We start from the raw sequence: 20,865 nt of genomic DNA on the forward strand, positions 1-20,865 counted from the left end.
CAGAGTGATTTGATCAGTGAGTGGAAAAATATTTGCAAAGTCCCCTTTGGGGAATGGTGAGAATGGGGGAAAACTCAACTTCCCCAAGTTGAATTCTTGATATTCTCACAAGCAGTGTGGACAACCAAAGCTATAGGCTGAGCCCCCAGTCTTGGGGTTTGTTCATACGAAACTTAACCCCATAGGGGATAGGTCAAGCCTATTTAAAATTAAGCCTAAGAGTCACCCCCAAGAGAACCTCTTTCCTTGCTCAGATGTGGCCTCTCTCTCCAGCCAACACAGCAAGCAGACTCACCACCCTCCCCCTGTCTACGTGGGACATGACTACCAGGGGTGTGGATCTTCCTGGCAGCGTGGGCAGAAATTCCAGAATGAGCTGAGATTCAGCATCAAGGGATTGAGAAAAACTCTAGAATGAGTTGAGACCCAGCATCAAGGGATTGAGAAAACCTTCTCGACCAAAAGACAGAAGAGTGAAATGAGATAAAGTGTCAATGGCTGAGAGATTCCAAACAGAGTCGAGAGGTTATTCTGGAGGTTATTCTTATGCATTAAGTAGATATCACTTTGTTATCCAAGATGTAATGGAGAGGCTGGAGGGAACTGTCTGAAAATGTAGAGCTGTGTTCCAGTAGCCAAGTTTCTTGACGATGATTGTATAATGATATAGCTTTCAGAATGTGACTGTGATTGTGAAAACCTTGTGTCTGATGCTCCTTTTATCTACCTTGTCAACAGATGAGAGGAACACATGGAATAAAAATAAATAATAGCACTGATGTGAACTGACATTAGAGAATAAACTTGGAATATGTCATTGGTAACAGAGACCATCAGGAATTAGAAACAGGGTAAGATAATGGGTAATTGGAGCTGAAGGGATACAGTCTGTGCAACAGGACTAGATACAAAAACTCAAAAATGGACAGCACAATACTACCTAATTGTAATGTAATTATGTTAAAACACTGAAAGAAGCTGAAAATAAATAAATAAATAAATAAATAATAGGGGGAACAAGTGTTAAAATAGATTTAGTTTGAAATGCTAGAGATCAGTGAAAGGGATCAGTAAGAGGTATGGCCTGTAAAAATTTTTTTTTTCCTGTTTGTTATATTTTTCTGTTGTCTTTTTATTTCTTTTTCTGAATTGATGCTAATGTTCTGGGAAATGATCATGATGATAAATATGCAACTATGTGATGATATTGTGAATTGCTGAGTGTATGTGTTGGGAATGTTTGTTTCTTGTAATTTTTTTTAATTAATAAAATTTTTTTTAAATCCCAGAGTGATTTGAACAGTGAATAAGAAAGTATTTGCAAAGTCCCCTTGGGGGAATGGTGAGAAAGGGGGAAAATTCAACTTCCCCAAGTGGAGAATTCTTCATATTCTCACAAGCAATGGGGACAACCAAAGCAATAGACTGAGCCCCCAATCTTGGGTTTGTTTATATGAAACTTAACCCTGCAAAGGACAGGCTAAGCCTACTTAAAATTAAAATTAGGACCTCTTTTGTTGCTCAGATGTGGCCTCTCTCTCTTCAGCCAACCTGACAAGCAAACTCACTGCTCTCCCCCTGTCTACATGGGATATGACTCCCAGGGTTGTGGACCTTCCTGGCAACATGGAACAGAAATCCTAGAATGAGATGGGACTCAGCATCAAGGGATTGAGAAAACCTTCTCGACCAAAAGGGGGAAGAGCAAAATGAGACAAAATAAAGTATCAATGGCGGAGAGATTCCAAATAAAGTCAAGAGGTTATCCTGGAGGTTATTCTTACGCATAATACAGATACCACCTTTTTTAGATGAGGCATAATGGAGAGGCTGGAGGGAACTGCCTGAAAATGCAAAGCTGTGTTCCAGTAGCCATGTTTCTTGAAGATGATTGTATAATGAAAGAGCTTTCGCAATGTGACCGTGTGATTGTGAAAACCTTGTATCTGATGCTCCTTTTATTTACCTTATTAAGAGACAAGTAAAGCATATGGATTAAAAATAAATAAATAATAGGGGGAACAAATGTTAAAATACATTTAGTAGTTTGAAATGCTAGTGATCAATGAAAGGGAGGGTTAAGGGGTATGGTATGAATGAAATTTTTTTCTTTTTATTTCTCTTTCTGAATTGCTGTAAATGTTCTAAGAAATAATCATGATGATGAATATACAACTATGTGATGATATTGTGAGTTATTGATTATACATGTAGAATGGAATGATCATATGGTAAGAATGTGTTTGTATGTTGGTATGTTTAATAAATAAAATTTAAAAAAAAAAAAGAATTTTGCCACTGAGCCACCATCACACTGCCCTAGAAACTGACTATATATTTGTATAGTCTATTTCTCTACCTTATTCCTTTTGCCAATATAACACTTGATTTTAAATTGGGTATTGTAATTCTTCTAACTTAACTGTTTTCAAAAAATTTTTTGCTATTCCAGTTCATTTAACTTTTGATACGCAATTCATCAAAAGAAAGGTTACAGCAGCCACCTTTTCAGTGATTTCCTTGTCCTCCAGAAAACTGGCATCTTTACAATTGCACTTTACTTTCAAAATCATTTCAAAATAGCTTCTCTAATTATGGTAATATGTAGAAGTTCTTAACTTTTGACCCACTAAGTCTAGTCCCAGAAATTGGTGAGAAATACATAAACATGTATATGAAAATGTGTTCTACACAGTACTGTTCAGAAAGCAAACTAAACTGTCTCCAAGTCCAACAGAATGGAATTGGTTCAATAATGGCTAACTGGGAAAATGCTCAAAATATAATGTTAAACTCAAAAAATGGATATATAGTGTCCAATATTTAAAATGAAACATAGTATATTTCCAAAGAAAATACATTAAATGTCATTTCTAGTTAGCGCCATTAAAAATTACTTTTTCTTCATAATTTCAGAAACTTTTTAAACTTTCTACAATGAATATGTTAGCTTATAAGCAGGAATAAACATTTCATTTTATTAAAAAATGTTATCACCATTTACACAGTTAAGTCCAGATACTTCTGTATCAGCTTGCACATTATTAGTATTAAATTTGTTTAAAGTATATGAATAATCCACGTAAAAATTTTTCAGGAAGGCAAACTCTAAATCCCACAAATTCTCCCATCTTTTACTGTCATGACAGTGACATAATTTTCTCTATGCTTGCCTTTATGTTTAATTCTGAATAGAATTTCAAGTGCAAGTTAATTTTTTAAATTAAATCACTGAGAAAGGTTAAAGAAATAAGGAAAGAAATTTGCAACACATGTCAAATAACTTCTAGGGAAGAAGCCCATAGCCTATTTTCAAAAAAATAAAAGCAACCTAAAGAAAAATGGGCCAAGGGCAAGTATAAACAACTTGCATATATATTACATATGACCAAAGGAATCAAAATAAGCTAAATTTCATTCATTTAAAGAAACAAATACCATAAATTCTGATTTATCAGATTTTCAAAATTTTATGGTTTGAGAATACACATACATAATGGACTATTTTTGAAGGATAACTTGGCTATCTAGCAAAATTTAAATACACATACCCTTTGATCAAGCAATCCATTCAAAAACTATTTTAAAAATATAAAACTATGTCCCTTTCAGCTTTCCTTTTAAGAGTAAAAAACTTAATAATAGCTCATTAATAAGAGATTAATTAAGTATGTTAAAGCACACCCTTAACAACTGGAACACTGTTTAACAGTTACAAATGTTCAAAATGGAAAGATCTCTAGGAGAAATTAAGTAAAAAAAAAAAAAGAAAGAAAGAAAATGAAAAATAAGATACAGAAAAAATACCTATAGTATAATCACATTAATATTTTTAAATGCATAGATAAGTGTGCATATCCATAAAATATTTCTGAAGGATTACATATCAGTTAAGTGCTTTTTTTAATAAACTAGTTTAAAAATAAAATAAATTAATTTCTCTCAAATTACATCTCTTAATTCATCTCAAGTTATGAAATTTAAATTCCTATGTAACTCATGTATGACAGATTAGACTAAGTTCATCATGAACTTAGAATTTTTCAACTCCAAGTTTAAAAAGCCCCACGCTAAAGATGAGATGTGACTAGGTCCTGTATGGGAAGATTTAAAAAGAACTGAAACAGAGAAAAAATAATGTGGAAAAAACAAGAGAATAACTAGAATGTTCCATGATTATAACAAATGTCTGGTGACCTCCAGTGCTGGAAGCACAGGAAGTTCTCACTACATTAATATTATAATATCCTGTGGTTTGTAATAAAATAAAATCATCATCTATCCAATTGGGAATTTCTTAAAACTGAAAACAGCAGTTCAGCAGTTAAATGCATTCAATACCCAACAAATAAACTATAATTTTTAAAAAAGAGTACAACTGTTGGCTACCACGTAGAGAAATTGGAACCCTCACATTGCCAGTGAGAAAGTAAAATGGTGGCAGTTCCTCATGCAGTTAAACGTAGTTACCCAAATGCTAAAATAAATTTAGTTTGAAATGCTAGTGATCAATGAAAGGGAAGGGTAAGAGGTATGGTATGTATAAATTTTTTTTCTGTTTTTGTTTTATTTCTTTTTCTGAATAGATGCAAATGTTCCAAGAAATGATCATGATGATGAATATGCAACTATGTGATGATATTGTGAATTACTGATTATATATGTAGAACAGAATGATCAAAATAGGAATGTTTGCATTTGTTACGTGTTTTTTGGTATTTAAAAAAGTGAAATAAAATAAAAAAACAAAAAAAACATAGTTACCATATGACCAGTAATTACATTCCTAGACATATACCCAAGAGACATGAAAATATGTCCACGTCAAACTTGTACATGAATGTTCATAGGATTATTCATAATAGCCAAAAATGTCCACCACCCAAATGTCCACCAACTAATGAATAGATTAATAAAGTGTATTTACAATGGTACGTTATTTGACAATAAAAAGAAATGAAATGGGTGCACAGGTGGTTCAGTGGTAGAATGTTCACCTTCATACGGGGGACCCAGGTTCAATTCCCGAACCATAGACCCTGTTCCCCCCCAAAAAAAGGAATGAAGTGGCCCCAATTAAGATGGTGAAATAAGAAGCCTCAGGGCTCCAGCACCCACAAAAGCTTTGAAAGACCTGTAAGAATTGACACAAACATCTTTCTCAAAGCTCCAGAAAACTTAAAACGACTTAGCACTGAATCAAGGACATGGTGAGTACTTAATAAAGAAAAGAGGCTTACTTGAAAAGTGGTAGGATCTCATCACACCCTGGCTAGCCTCACCCCTCACAAACTTCCACAAAGGCGGCCCACACGTCTAGTGCAGATCCGTGGTCCTAGTTTAGAGGGAGTAACCCTCGTGTACATACAGGGAAGCATGTGTATCAGGCCCAATCTGTCTGGCAGTGGCCTGAGGGACTTGCTGCCCCAGAACTTGTCCTGTGTGTATAATACAGTACACAAGGCTCTTATACAAAACGCTGTGAGTTAGGAGTCAAGTGGCTACCTGGGATAAAGGACTGCAGGCTATAGTACACACAGTGTAATGCCCACCACGGGAAACTGTCTCCTAGGAAGAGGGGATGTTTGTATCCATCTATATGGGGGAATTTCTAAGGCCATGCACACATGCTTGAGAAAAGACGTGTACAGAAAAGATCAGGAAGTCCTCTATGCTTTGGCCAAAAGCTAATAATCTAAACTCAATGTGTAATTTCTGAAGGAGAGCACTTACACATATCATCTGCAAAGACTGGAAAGAAAAGACATTTTTTCCTTCCTTCCTTATTTTTTCCTCACTCCTGACATTCAAGGAAAGCTTTTTTGTAACACTAGCTGGATAAAAGTTTAAGGAAGAGACATCTCAGAGGCTAAATTCCAGTGATAACCCCATTAAAATATCAAAAGTCCAGGTTTCAAAAAAAGAATATAAAACATACAAAGAAAGAGGAAGCCATGGCCCAGGCATTGAAAATTAAATGATTAGAAATTATCAGTAAGGAGAATCAGACTTGGACACAGCAAAAACTTTTTAAAAAATGGTCCTAAATATGGTCAAACAGCTAAAGAAAAACACAGACAAATAAAATGACAGAGGAACACAAAAAGAATAGTAATAGAAAGATGGAAATTATGAAAGGGAACCAAAGAGAGCTGAAGGCCACAGTAACAAAAATTTTAAATTCCCTGGGGTGGGGGTGGGGGGTTCAACAGCAAATTGGGGCTGGCAGAAGAAAGAATCAGTGAACTTGAAAATAATACAACTGAAATCATCCAGGCTGCAGAGCAGAAGGAAGAAAAGAGAACAGAGCCTGAGGTACCTGTAGGACACCATTAAGGGTACCAACAGACACATGATGGGAATCCTAGAAGAGAAGAAAGAGAAAACGAAGAAATAATGGCTGAAAACGTCCTAAACTTAACAAAAGACATGAAAATACACATCCAAGATGCTCAATCAATGCCACACAGAAAATTCAAAAAGACCAATGCCATGCCACATAATAATCAAACTGTCGATGTCAAAAATAAGAGAACTCTGAACACCACAAGAGAAAAGCAATATGTCACATACAAGGGACCCTCAAAAAGAGTGTCAATTTCTCATCAGAAACAATAGAGGCAAGAAGGCAGTGGGAAAGCATTTTAGTGCTAAGAACAAAATTTGCCAACCAAGAATTCTGTATCTAGCAAAAGTATCTTTGAAAAATGAGGTAAGGATTAAGACATTCTCAGATAAACAGTAGCTGAGGGATTCTGTCACCATCAGACCAGTGCTATAAGAAATGTTAAAGGGAGTTCTGCAAGTTGAAAGGACACTAGACAAGAGACTGAAGTCACAGGAAGAAATAACAATCTCCAGCAAAGGCAACGAAATATGTAAATATAAATACTACTATTATTACATTTTTTGTTTTTAACTCTACTTTTTACTTCCTACAGGATCTAAATGGCAAAATCAAAAACATAATAATAAATCAGTGTTCTAGACTCATAATATATAAATATGTAATCTATGACAAGAATTACAAAAAGGTGGTGGGACAGAGAGGTGTAAGAACATAGCATGTAATCAACGTGGGCTGAGGTCCATAGTTAACCATAACACTGTAATATGCTTCCACTAATGTAACAAAGACATTACGCCAAAACTAAATGTCAACAAATAGGGGATATGCAGGAGGAGTATGAATTCTTCCTGGAAGAAAAGGAAATATCTTCATATAGTTCACAGTGGCAAATGCATGGCTATTTACTTAAGCTGGATTGCATGATGTGTGAATAAATCTGTTTAAAAATGAACAGAGAGAAACAAGTGCTAAACAAATGTAGAGAAAGAGATGTACCTATTCACTGGTGGTAGGGAAGCTGAGAAGTGCAGTCCCTCTGGAGGGCAGTGTAGTGGTTCCACAGAAGGTTAGGGGTGGAACAGTTGCCATATGATCCTGCAACCCCATTGCTAAGTATATACCTGGAGGAACTGAGAGAGGAGACACAAATGGACATTTGCACACTGGTGTTTACAGCAGGAGTGTCTGCGATTTGCAATGGATGGAGGTGGCCTAAGGGTACAATGACTGAGGAATGGCAGGGGGAACTGTGGAGTATACAAACTATTAAGCAAGAAGGAATGAAGCTGCGAGGCATGCAACTAGGTAAATGAACTTTGAGGAAAGTATACTGAATGAAACGTCAAAAACAAAAAAGACAAATATTATCATGCCTGTATCATATGGACTAACTATAATATACAAGCTTGGAGAATTGAAGTCGAGACCATGGGTTATCACATTGGGGCCTACTATAAAAGGTCCTAGATTATAAGCTCTTATAGTAGTCACATATATTCAGGAGTTGTAACTGTTATTTCTAACTTCTGAAATACTGAGCTATTTGTGTATAACCTGGTCATTTCCTGTAACTTCAGGGATTTATGTGGCACCTGAGATTCAGAGTTAGAGCTCTGAAGCTATGAAAGTCAGCTTTACCCCATAGAGCAACTGTTTAAAAAGTTAAAAAAGTGATCAGACTTTGACTAGAGATATGAATGAAGCTGGCCTGCATGGGACCAAGGTGGATCAGAATACAGGGTAAAGGATAAGATCCATATTTTAAAACTTCAACTTCTGTGTGAGAGATGTTTATCTGGTGCAAAATTTATATTTTGAGTAGCACACTGTCTAATTCAACTTGTATGATCAGTGTTTTTGAAGACTGTAATTACATGGAATCTTGAATAGAGGATGAGATCTTGTTTTGTACAGGTTAGTGTGATGCCCCAATATACCCCAGGGTAAAAAAAAAGAGTATAAAAAAAAGAGAAAATAAATTAAAAAAGAATAAAAAAAGTATTTGCCAAAGTCCCCTTGGGGGATTGGGGAGAAAAGAGGAAATATTCAACTTCCCCACTTGGGAAATTCCTGATATTCTCTCAAGCAATAGGGACAAACAATTCAACAGGCTGAGCCCTCTATTAGCCTATGCATAGGATTCAACCCGATGAAACTTATTTCTGCAAAGGAGAAGCTAAGCCCACTTATAATTATGCAAATGAGTCACCCCCAGAGAACCTCTTTTGTCCCTCAGATGTAGCCTCTCTCTAAGCCAAATCGGCAGGTCTGCTAATGGGCAGGGAATTTCTTTGGGGGAAGGTAAAAATGTCAAAAAATTGACTACGGGGATGGCTGCAACTCTATGAATATAATAATAATCACTGAACTGAACACTCTTGGTCAATTGTGTGGCATGTGAATTACATCTTATAAAAGCTGTTACTAAGTGAAAAAAAAAAAACAACAAAGGGGAATCTATAGAAAGTCTTAAGAGGCCTATCAACTACATGTAACTGTGGCTCATGTATTGGGTTCTGATTCAAATTAAGTTTAAAAATATATATCTAGCTATACAAAATACATCTAGCTATATAAATAGCTAATAATATAAAACATATCTAGCTATATGGATAGAATGGGCAAAATGTAGTTAACATGCACTTTTAGGATAATTTATATACACTGTGGGGCTATATTTATATATATTTGGCTAAGTTGCATCAAGACTAACAAAATGCATGCACGCAGAGTATTATCAAAGCACAAATACAGCTCTGAGTACTTTCCCAATCATTCCAATAATTTAATATATCAATAAGCCATTAGCATTATGAATGTAATTAACACCATTGCACTGTATACTTTAAGGTGGATAAAATGGGAAATGTTATTTGTATATATATTACCATAATAAAAATTAAAATTAAAAAATGTTAGAATATTCATAGCAGTTATGGTTATTAAATCCTCAACTTTATTCAGAAATTCTGTATTTCAACTCTAAAATGCACTTCTAGTCTGTTTTCCAAAGATCTTAACTTGATCCAATGCTGAAACATAACTGGGTTGATTGGTTTGTTTTTATTAAATTTTCCAAATGGGGTTAAGCAATGTTCATCTTCACAGAACTTAAGAATTCAAGGTTGCTACTGCTGGCATGTTGTGCTAATGTCCCTTTATTATCACTGCTCCAGAATTCTTAACCTTCCCTAAATCAGTTTTATATTTGAGTTACAGGCAGAACTCTACACAAAGATCTTAATTTGCTATATAAACTATACAATCAAGATTTCAATCACAATTTTTAGCTAAATTTTGTTATTAATTGAGGCAACCTGGCAATTATAGCAACAGTGTCACTGATGAAAAACCAACAATAAAATCCAAAGTCTTCCCAAAAGGGAAAGCACAACTGGATGAACTGAGCAATCTAAATATTTAGCCACAAACTACTACTATGTTCTAGATGGGGGGTTGAATCACCTGAGTTTCATATAATTTCTTGAAACTGCATGGAGAATGGGGTGGGGGGATGGGATTCTCATTCTCAAAGGTTGTGACTCAAAAAGAGATTGTGTCACTATTTTGTGTCCTATGCCATATACTAAGAGGTTTCAAAGATAAGTAAAATGCAGTGGCATTTCTCAAAGAGCTCATAATCTAAGAGTTTAGACTCACTACTAGGTGTGGTCACAACAGAAAAATTTTAAACTAGAAATAATTAATTTCTTCAATATATACTTAAACTTCTCCATCTCTTTTCTAGTTTTACCAGATGTTCCTTATTTAAATCGTTATTTAAGGAACATCTCTGTACATAACTTATTCCACAATTAAACAATATAAAAGCAACTTAAGAAAAAAAATCATATCAACAATTGATAGAGTCATCAATTCAAACTCAGAATGTACTCTTCCCATTTTAAAAGCCCCTTTAACAAGATTCCTTAAGTATTAATTTAAATTCTACAGAATTTCCATGTCTTCAGTAGGACTTTTACTTTCTCTGTCTACCAAATTCTGTCATTCTTACTTAGAATAAAATACCAAAATATGATTAAGAAACCCCAAAAAAGTCAAATGTAGAAACCCTGAGAGTAAAATTACTATATTTTTTTCTTTTTAACATTAAGAGCTTAAGTTTTTTCCACAGGGGTTAGTCCTTAAATGCTTAAACATATTCTTATTCCTGTTTAATCAATGGGGGAAACAGCAGTTAAGTGATAAGACCATAATGGGCCTTCTTAAGTAATATGTGTTTTTTTGTTTTGTTTTAACCCAAACACCTAAGGTTCTTTGAGCTTTGCTCTTTTCAGAGCAAACATCTCAGAAGCCTGGCTATACAGTGTTGTCACTGTTCAAAACAATTCAGGATTACTTTTCTGAGACTACCTTAAGAGCCGCCTTCTGCCTATTCTTAATGTCCTCATTAGTGGCAAATCTTTATTTCCTTAGTATGGACTTCTTTTAACATCCAAATTCAATTCTGGTGAATAATGTGAATAATCTGGGTAATTCTATTATTTTAGTAAAAAATGACATGCAAATAGACGCTATTAGACAAAGTTTACCTGTGCCTCTGCCAATAATTTCAAAAGTTTCAAGCCATCTGAAGGATAATATTCTTTTAAACAACAAAAATCTGGATTTTTGTTTGATTACATACAGGCAAACAAAAATCCCTTTCCTATACATTAATCCATTCTATTCCATAAAGGATTACCAACTATAATCCAAGTTTTGTAACTTTGCCAATTCTTAATATTATCTTAAAAATGGAATCATGGTACTTTTCAATAAGGCATTAATCACTCCATGTTTAAAATATTAATTACTATGTACCTTACTAAGTGAGTCACACAATTATTTTACAGCATTTATCCATCAAATGTCAGCTGTCCATGCAACTATATCAAGTGATATGAAGAATTATGAAATGTGGAAATTCAAACGCAGAAAAGATAACTATGGCTCTGATCTGAAGATAACTGTAATAGAGATGTAAGATACATCATACAGACTCAACTATAACAATAAAAATATTTTAATCTTAAACTGCTCAAATTTCCCTATGGTGCTTAAATATACTTGGAAAAATAACAGGGGAGTAGGTATACAGGGTATGAGATTTTTTTTTTCTTTTTAAGTAATGAGATTACTTAAATTGATTGCAGTGATGAATGAACAACTTGTGATTATACTGAGAGCCACTGATTATACACTTTGGATGGAGTCTATGGTGTTTAAAAACTTTAAAAAAAAACAAAAATATATATACTTAGAAATGCATCAAAGTACTATTATTTTAAAAGCATAAACTAATATTGTATTAAGTTTAATTCCCTATCATGGTCCCAATGTCATTTCAGAGGTGTTTTATCATTTCTAATCTCAGGATTAAATTTTTAGATATATTTTCACCACTAACACCATCCAACTTTCCTTTTAAAGTAATGGGAAAGTTGCTACTAAAGGAATCATTTTGCTAATTTAAAAATTCTTCTGCAATATAATTTATCATTCTCTAATTCTAGTCCAAAAGTACACACAAAAATAATCCATTCTTTCCAGTGGGTCTAAGAAACTGAAACCAGAGTTTTTGTAACAAAATTTGGAGAGGCAGATAATTACTGCTGTGATTTTAATTTTAAGTATAATTTAAAACAGCTCCTTCTAAAATGCTCCACAATTTTTATTTTTTTTATAGCTCTACTTTTAGACCTTCAAACATCATCCTAAATGGTCAAAGATGTCAGGAACAGAATAGCACAGATTCAGAGTCAAGTAAATTTCTAGCTAATGATCCCTGGGCAAGTTAAATGAACTCTATGCCCTCCTTATATCTACATATCTCTATAAATATAAATCAAATAAAGGGATTCAAAGTAGACTGTTTATTCTCTTTTCATTTTAAATACATACTTCAAAATCTGTAGAAAAAAATCCATATTTTCTAATGCTCATACCGAAGAACATTAAAGGAGTATCAAACTTCAGCAACCTTAACTAAAATTACCTCTTCAATGTATTATCTACCACTCCATTCACTTCAGAATCAAATTGTTTAGAAGTATATAAGCATAAACTCTGAACAGCAATCTCTCGCTAAATAAAGCTGAAATAAGTTAGTTCTAGAATGGCATAATACATTCAAAGAGGCTCAATCTTACTCAGACATCTATGTTGCTGCACGTGAGGCAGCCCAAAAGTAGTGCAGGAATACAAAAGAATTAAATATTTCTATTATCATCTTTCAGCAAGATAGAGTCCTTGTGGTCCTAAACTGTGAATTTTTAATTCTTCCTGTTATTTCTCCACAAGATTAGTAAGGATAGACCTAATTGCTAGATGGGCTCCTTTACTTCCCCTATCATTACTGATACCTGACAGCTTCCTCTGCAACCTTAGACTAGGATCACTAACACTAAGCTGGAAAGATGGAATCTCATCATGGATGGATAGTGGTTATGTTGACAAATACTCCAACTAGCTTTTTTTTTTTTTTTTAATTTTTACATGGGCAAGCACCAGGAACCAAACCTGGGTCCTCTGGCATGGCAGGCAAGCGTCTTTGCCTGCTAAGCCACCGTGGCCCGCCCCCAACCAGCTTTTAATAACCGTGCCTTTAATTATCTTTTACAATTGCATCAATAACACCTATACCTCACATTTCTGTATTTTAAAGTCCGCACAAAGATTTTTATGACGAGCATTCACGAAAGTGCTAAGGTTATCAATATCCTAATACTTTCCCTTATTATTACTATAGAAAAGGGTGTGACTCTTTCTGCCCTGTTTTGCCTCCGGTAAGTGCTAAATAAATACTGTTTACTAACAATACTTCTCTGAAAAACAGGGGAATCAATATGCTGCAAAGAAAGTATTAAGGCCTAAATGTTCCATTCAAGAAGAAATAATTCTTATTTTATCAAATCTAAGACACTTCGACACTGTCATTTAAAAAAAATTTATCAGAAGATTTCAGTGGAAGGTTCTCTCACAACTAAGTCACAAGTACCACCTGGCCGAGGGCAATGATAAGGCTTCATCAATTGTTAAACATCCCAATTTCAGAGAATTTAAAAAGGAGAAAAACAGGCATCTTGGAATCAATTGATAAGGTAAAAACACATTTAGTGAAATACTAGGGTGCTATATTTGATTTGAAAAATAGAAAAATAACTGAAACTTCATTGTGTGCCCCAAAGTATTAGAAATTAAGTATTATTAATGTTGCCTTAGTTCACTCAGCACTCAAGACTTCAGTTTCCAGAAAAGGTTATAGCTAAATGCTCTAAGAGCTATTTTCAAAGCTGAAAAAAAAAAGTAAATTATTTTAACTGATTGTAAGGTTCACCTCACAACTATTAAAATAAAGATTACCTTTGTAAGTTTTAAAGAGTTTTTTAAATTCTGTTTTTAAGTTGCCTATCCAAAGCCTTAATACTGGAATCCTTAACTCATCAGCTCACACTCTGAAAATGTATTCAAATTAATCTGTGTCCATTTCTTCTGGATAAAATTCACCATTTCTCCAAGAAGATGCATATCACTAAAAAGGCTAAGAATCACTTTGTTGAAAACCTGTTTCAATTACATATAAAAATTACACATATAGAGTGTGCTATAATATGAAGGGCATTTCCAGGTAAAGATTGCTTTAGTGTCCTTATTTGGGGGGTGGGGCAAAAATATATGTTACTCTAGAAGAAATGAAGCCAAACAACACACATTTCTTTATTTAAAAAAAAACATTACTGAAGAGTTTCTTTAATATAAGTCAAAGCATTATTGTTTGATAAAGAAGCTCTTATTAAGGAAAACAAATACTTTCTAAATGATCAGTCTGAGGCTTTCTAAAAATGAAACACACCTATGTGCATACCTCAATAAGATTACTGAATATAACCAAAACTACAAAAGTTAACCGTGATATTTAAAGCCTTCTGTATCACTTAAATTTTTATTTTATGCACGCCATGAAAGAGGTACTCTCAGCTTCTGATTTCTAGATTCACTACTAACATGGGCTTTTAGATAAACAATGCAGTAGTTCCAAGGAAGTTCAATACCAAAGCAGCCACACTAAGTCATGACCATTATCACAAGTTTACTTGAAAACTTAGTTCCTTTTAAAGGAATGGGGTGACTTGTTAAAAGTCAGTAACTATTCACTTGATCAACAATTTATTTTTCCAATAACAGAATAAAATTCTGACTTGCTCCACTGTAGCAAAATCAAGTTCAGGGATTTTCTCAGTGTTCTAAACCATCTCCTACTTTGTCTTTTGTACACAAATGACCCCTAGAGGAAAAATTCCAAGCAGCAAAGAAATTCAGAAGGTCAATAAGATTAAGTGGACAAAAAGAGAGCAAAATCAAAAAATATTTTCATATGTGCAGAATAGACACAAGAAACTACCTTACCCAACACACATTCATAACCCCAAAACTAAGAATCACAAGGATTAGAATTATTAAAAAAAAAAAAAAAGCAGAATGAATTTTTAAAAATTGTGAAATACATGTCTCACAAGTCTCCACAACAGAACTTCTAGTTAAAACAAACTAGAGTCAACTATTTCATGGGGAAAAAGATCAATTAGTAGTCTACTGGTATATAAAAGTACTGTTATATGGAAAACTTAAAGAATGACAGTTCCATAGCCTTCACAAATTATTATGCAAAATACAGAAGCATTTAAGTTAAAAATAAATTATACTAAATGTTAAAGGACTAACATTTGATAAGGGAAGAGAATAATGGCAGGGAAAGCTCTGTGCCAACTTTTTAATTGCAGCTGTAGTGCAATAGCAGGGCAAGTTTTGTTTTGAGTCAAAAGTAGTGAACTACTAAACAATGGTTTTAAACCTATCACCTGTGTTAACTCCTCTTTATTATAAAGGGCTAATGGGATAAAAGGGCAATCAATGAGGAAAATAATAGAAGAAAATACAATTAATTGAACAAACTTCTCAAACACTAAAACATGACAACTTCAAGAATTTTTTTAAAGAATTTTTTTTTCACATATCAGAATTAAAGGTAAAGAAAACCTGAAAGATTAGGAAATCTAACACATACAATGAAATTGAGATTAAATCTTTTTTTTAAGCAGCACTAAAAGTGTTTAATTTAAATCAATGACTGTTCTAAGGAATCTTTCTTCCATACAATCTATTCTGAACTGCCAGGTTTCTCCATACTCCTTCCCTAGTAATTTAGGCAAAATTTATCTAATCTACTATAATTTATAGCCTATTATTTTCTTTCACACTTTTTTAAACAAACAGCATTAGAGCAATTATTCTAACTAGCACCTATTTATTTGACTGTCAACTGTCCCAAACTATGATACTTTTTAAGAAATTAATCTTTATTCTGCTAAAGTTAGTCAGTAGATTTTGCTAAATAATTTTGCTAGAAAAATTGTCAAATAAATTCCATTTTGTGTAAATAATTTTCCAGTATCCATAAACAAAAATTTATATTTATATTTAATAACAGTAGTAAAATGAGGCCTCAACATGGACACAGGACTACCCTTCTTCAATCTATCACAAACAACTTGTATATTTACTTAGTGATTTTGAATATCTGTATGTGAAAAGAATGCTGCACGCTAACCACAAAGCACAGTTGGTAAGGATACCTCTCTTACACAGTACTCTAAAAATCTGCTCTTACTAGGTTGTTGAATCATCACCACAGGCATGAATATTAGACATTATGGCATCAATCCTTCAAAGGGTCTACAAAAGTGGACAGAATTTCAAGCCTGAAACTGAGGCTTCTACCTTTAGAAGGGTAGAAAACAAGAGTTAAGTAATTGGGTAGTCCTAAAAATACACATCATAACTACATGACTAAGATACTCATTTAAAACCTGTGCCAAGATAGTCCCTCCCTTCAAAACAAACTAAAACTGACTCACTGATCTATTTTACTTAATTTTGGAAATAAAAAAACTAAATTAAATGAATTCCTAAGCACTCATTTCCTGTCAATTAAAACATTCAAATCTTCAATTTGTGATTGTCTCGCCAAAAACTCTAAAATAAAATAAAAATTTAGTATCTTCAAGATACCTATATTAAGAGTAAAAACAAAAACACTAGATTCAGGAATGATCATAACCACTGTTCTAAATCATAGAGAACAGACAACTTCTTTGTTGGCTGTATAAGGAGCCAACCCACCCTGTGAAACCACCTCACCTCCAAAGATAATTTTCTACTGTGAGATCACCCCATTTGCTAGAGTTAACTACCTGAGTAAAAGGTTTCAATTTTGTCTCCACTCCTGTACATATAGAAAAAAATGCCAGTAAAGTTGGTGGCAGGGGGAGGACAAAGGGCATTTCGAAACACTACTGAAGTAAATAGAGAACCAGGTCAGAAAAAGGTCTAGATAAAGTTCCCTCAACTGGATAATGGCAAGAAAACGTAGGCACCCTTTTTTTCCCCACCACCCCCAGGGTCCTATTCTTCATTACCGCCCACTGGAATGCAAACTTGGAACTACCAATAGCCAAGAATCCCAACAAATCCTCAAAATGTCAGGTCACTAGACAGCCTCTGGGATGACAGGCTAATGTCCCCACCCCCACCCGCACCCCAAAAAAAGAAAAACCCAATAAGTGCAGGTCACCCTGCCCTCTGGGGCAGTTCCAGCCTACGCAGGGATGATTCTGATGGGAGAAGGAGATAGAAAAGACAAACTACCTTTCTTTCCATACACCCTCAGCTGGGGAAACAAAGACAGCCCTCCTTCTCCGTTCTCTACTACCCTAGCCAAAAAGAGACTTTTTCTATTTCCCAGCGCAGTCTGGCCTCCCCTCCCGCCCCCGCCCCCATGACAAAGAAAAGGCACTTCGTGAGCAAGGCCTTCCTGCCTCCACGGATGGGGGGAGGGGGCTGCCGAGGTGAGGAGCCCCCTCCACTCACACGCGCTCCCACTTCTAGCCCCGAAAACAGATGAAACCGAACGAGGAGCAGAAGACTCGGCCGGGGAAAGCCAGGTCCGGGAAGGGGGAAAGGTACCTTGAAGTAGCCGCCTTCGTAGAGGGTGTTGGGGGGTCCGAAGATGGCCACCTCCCAGTTGTAGAGGTCGGACTCATCCACCAGGGTGATCCGGAAGCCCTCCACCGGTTCCTCCTGCAGGGATTTCAGCTCGAGCATCAGGGCCTTCTGCGAGCTGGTCATCTGCTGCTGGGCCATCGCGGCGGTGGCACCGGCCCGGGCCCCAGTCCTCACGCACCCGCCGGGCCGGAGCAGGCCCCTCCCCTCCGCTTGCCCTCGGGCCGGGCCGCGCCGGGCCCCTGTCTTCACACACCCGGCGGGCCGGACCAGGCCCCAGACGGCCCGCGGGCCGGTCCGGAGTCCTCCTCACACGCGACGCGGGCCGGGCCGGGCCCTTCTCCTCACACTTGGACGGGCGGGGGGGAGGGGTCGAGGGAGTTAGGGGGAATTCGCTCCGGGTCTGGGGCCTCCCCCCCCCGAGGGGGCCTCAGCTGGGGGGGGGGGGGGTCGAGGAGGTGGAGGCGGAGGAAGGCGGTGGAGGGCTGGCGACGGTGAGGGGAGGGTGCTGGCCCGGGAACGCGGCGCTCGCTCGCCCTCTCGTTCTCCAGGGGGTCTGCCGGGGCCCAGGTGGGAGGGGGAGGGCGGCACGCGAGGGTCTCGCGGTGGCGGCGGCTGCGCGGGGGGAGGGGCGACGGAGGAGGAGAGAAGCAAGAGCGCCTCGCGCCGCGGGAGCGACAGAGCCCAGAAGAAGCAGGGAGGGAGGAGGGGCGCGCGCCCGGAGAGGGTGGCTCGCAGCGGCTGGCGGCCCGACGCGCGTGCGCGCGCCCCTCCCTCCCCCGCCCTCCCTGCCCTCCTCGCCCTCCTCCTCCCAGATCCCCGCCTCCTCCACAGCCCCGCGCCGTGGCGGCGCTTTGTGACGTTGGCCGCGGGTGGGGGCCTAGGGTGGCCGCAAGGGACAACGTTGGCCATAAAATCAAGGTAGTGAAGCTCAACGCCGGGGTTCCACAGGCGCTCCCGCAAAGGGACCTCAGATCCAAGAGCTATCAGCGCCCTCCTACTAGGTACCGACGAGAACGTTCGGCCTCCGCACACATTCCCTGACGAGTCCAGGGACCCCGCAGGCCCTCCCCGAGGCCCTCAGTATGCGGGCCCTACACCCAGTAGGTGATTGAGAAGGATGTGCTTTGAATGTGGGTATTGTGATGACATCAACTTCACCACGTCTCCCCGGCACGAACTTTCGGTCCTCATGCCGGAGGGTCCTTGGGCAAGTCACTTACCTGGGGGAGGGAGAGTTTCCGACCCGAGAAATTGAGGAAGACAGATAGCTCCTACTTCCCTTCTTAACTACAAAGAGGAAGTTGAAGGGGGGTTAAAAAGAGAGAGAAAAATAGTGCTAGAGGCTGAACCTCGGTTCCTGATCATTTTCTGTGTACTTTGGGGCAAGTATTCTCACTGCCCCTCAGTTTGCCCATTTGTAAAATACCATGTTCTGACTTTGACCCCTTTCAGCTTCAAAATCCAACCTGGAAGTGACGGGCTTTTAAGATAATCATGATTGAGGTGAGATGTGAGGACAGTCTTCAGTGCCCTTGATTTTTGTATACCCCTTTCTTTAGAAAGGCACTTTCTATTAAATTTGCCTAGATGTTTCCTAGAAAAGCCGGGATACTGTGAGGGCTCCACACACTCAGAATTTTACTATCTGAAGTCTTGGTTCCAGCCCTGGCTCCATCATTTACATTACCTCTGTATCATCAGCGTCTCTAAAGGAGGTTAATTATACCTAACAAGCAATTGTGATGATCAAAAGAGATTTATGTACAGCGTTTAGCATAATGACTGACGTCGTAAATGATCCATAAATAGGACCTTGAAAGAAAGAAAAAAATTAAGCGTCACAGTTGTATTCTGAACACCACTTCCTTTGTTTTGTTTTAAAAATAGACTTTTTAAAGTTTTAGATTTACCAATGAGAAATAGTACAGAGAATTCCCATAAACGTCATCCAGTTTCCCCCATTATTAATATCTTACACTAATATGGTACATTTATTACAATTAATGAACATCATTATTAACTAAAATCCATACATTATTCAGCTTTCCTTAGTTTTTACCTAATGTCCTTTTTCTGTTCCAGATCCTATCTAGGACACCACATCACATTTAATTATCGTGTCTCTTTAGGCGCCTTCCTTTGGGCTGTTGCAATTTCTCAGACTTTCCTTGTTTTTTATGACCTTGACAGTTTTCAGGAATATTGGTGAGGTATTTTGTAGACTGGCCCTCAATTGGGATTTGTGTGACATTTTTCTCCTAATTAGACTACAGTTATGTATCTCTGGGATGAAGATCACAATGATAAAGTGCCATTTTCATCACATCATATCATATCAAAGGTACATACTATCAATATGATTTGTCACAGCATTCACCTTGATCATCTGACTGGTATTTGTCAAGCTTCTCCTTTGAGAAAAAAAAAAGTCTACTTTTTTCTCCTTTCTATACGATACCCTTTGGAAGGAAGTCACTATGTGCAGCCCAACATTTAAAGGATCCCATTCATTTTTTTGTTCATTTTTCTCAAAGATGGGGGTCTCAGTATTTTAATTAAAGGATAATTCTCTAGACCCCAACCACTCCCCTAGGTCTTGGCACCAAACACAACCGAACTTAGAGCTCCCCTCAGAAAAGGCAGAAAACTCGAGTCAATGTAGCTCCTTCTCACAAAAATGATATTGTATGACTGGTTCTGGCTTCCCCTCCCCCTCACTTTGGGTACAAGAAGTTTGCTGACCCGGAAATGTGGGAGGTAATGTTGACACCTTTAATAACAAGGCTCTGAACAGACAAATAGGCAGAAACTTCATCTTCAAAGCATTTCACCCACATAAATTCGTCACAGCTCCACCCTAATCCAAAGGATGGTGAATCCCTAGCCTAACCCACTTGAATATATATTTGGCATCCAGACCTAAAACTGCTCCTTTAGCTCACATCAACTGGCAGACTCATATTAAACATCCATTTGGGCATCACCCAAAGTTGGGTAGCTGACAAACTCATTTGTCTGGGAGACTCACAGCCTAGTTGATTAGTGAACTGTGTACTCGAGACTTTCCATCCTTAGGTCAGAAGAACTGGAATTCCACAGAACCAGTTTCATGTCATTTTATTGTAGCACATAAGACATTGTTCATTAGTAGACTGCAACTGTGTCTTATTCATCTATATATCCTCAGCAACCAACACACTGTCAAACACAATTAGACACTAAAGTAATTGTTCTCATGGACTCACAGCCAAAGGCAGGAAGACAATCAGTAACAAAAAAAGTAACAAATTGAACTCCCACTCCCATGCCTAATATGATCTCTTGGGCACATAAAAGGTGCTCAAGGTTAGAAATTCCATAAGGATAACAGGTCTTATTCATAACCATATGCGAGCTACTACACTGCTTGGCATATAGTAGGGGCTCAAAACATTTATCAAAAGGATGAATGG

General features: G+C 37.2%; 1 protein-coding gene across 1 annotated transcript in view; it reads right to left on the reverse strand.

The window, feature by feature from the left end:
* The window catches only part of UBE2R2 (ubiquitin conjugating enzyme E2 R2), a 99,276-nt gene extending 81,707 nt beyond the window's left edge, over window positions 1–17,569 (reverse strand). Inside the window, exon 1 of the mRNA XM_077147923.1 lies at window positions 17,375–17,569. Within this exon, the coding sequence (XP_077004038.1) occupies window positions 17,375–17,551 (177 nt within the window). The 5' untranslated portion in view covers window positions 17,552–17,569. The remainder of the gene's footprint in view (window positions 1–17,374) is intronic.
* Window positions 17,570–20,865: the final 3,296 nt, after the last annotated feature.

The sequence above is a fragment of the Tamandua tetradactyla genome, chromosome 2 (genome assembly GCF_023851605.1).
Source record: "Tamandua tetradactyla isolate mTamTet1 chromosome 2, mTamTet1.pri, whole genome shotgun sequence".
NCBI lineage: Eukaryota > Metazoa > Chordata > Mammalia > Pilosa > Myrmecophagidae > Tamandua > Tamandua tetradactyla.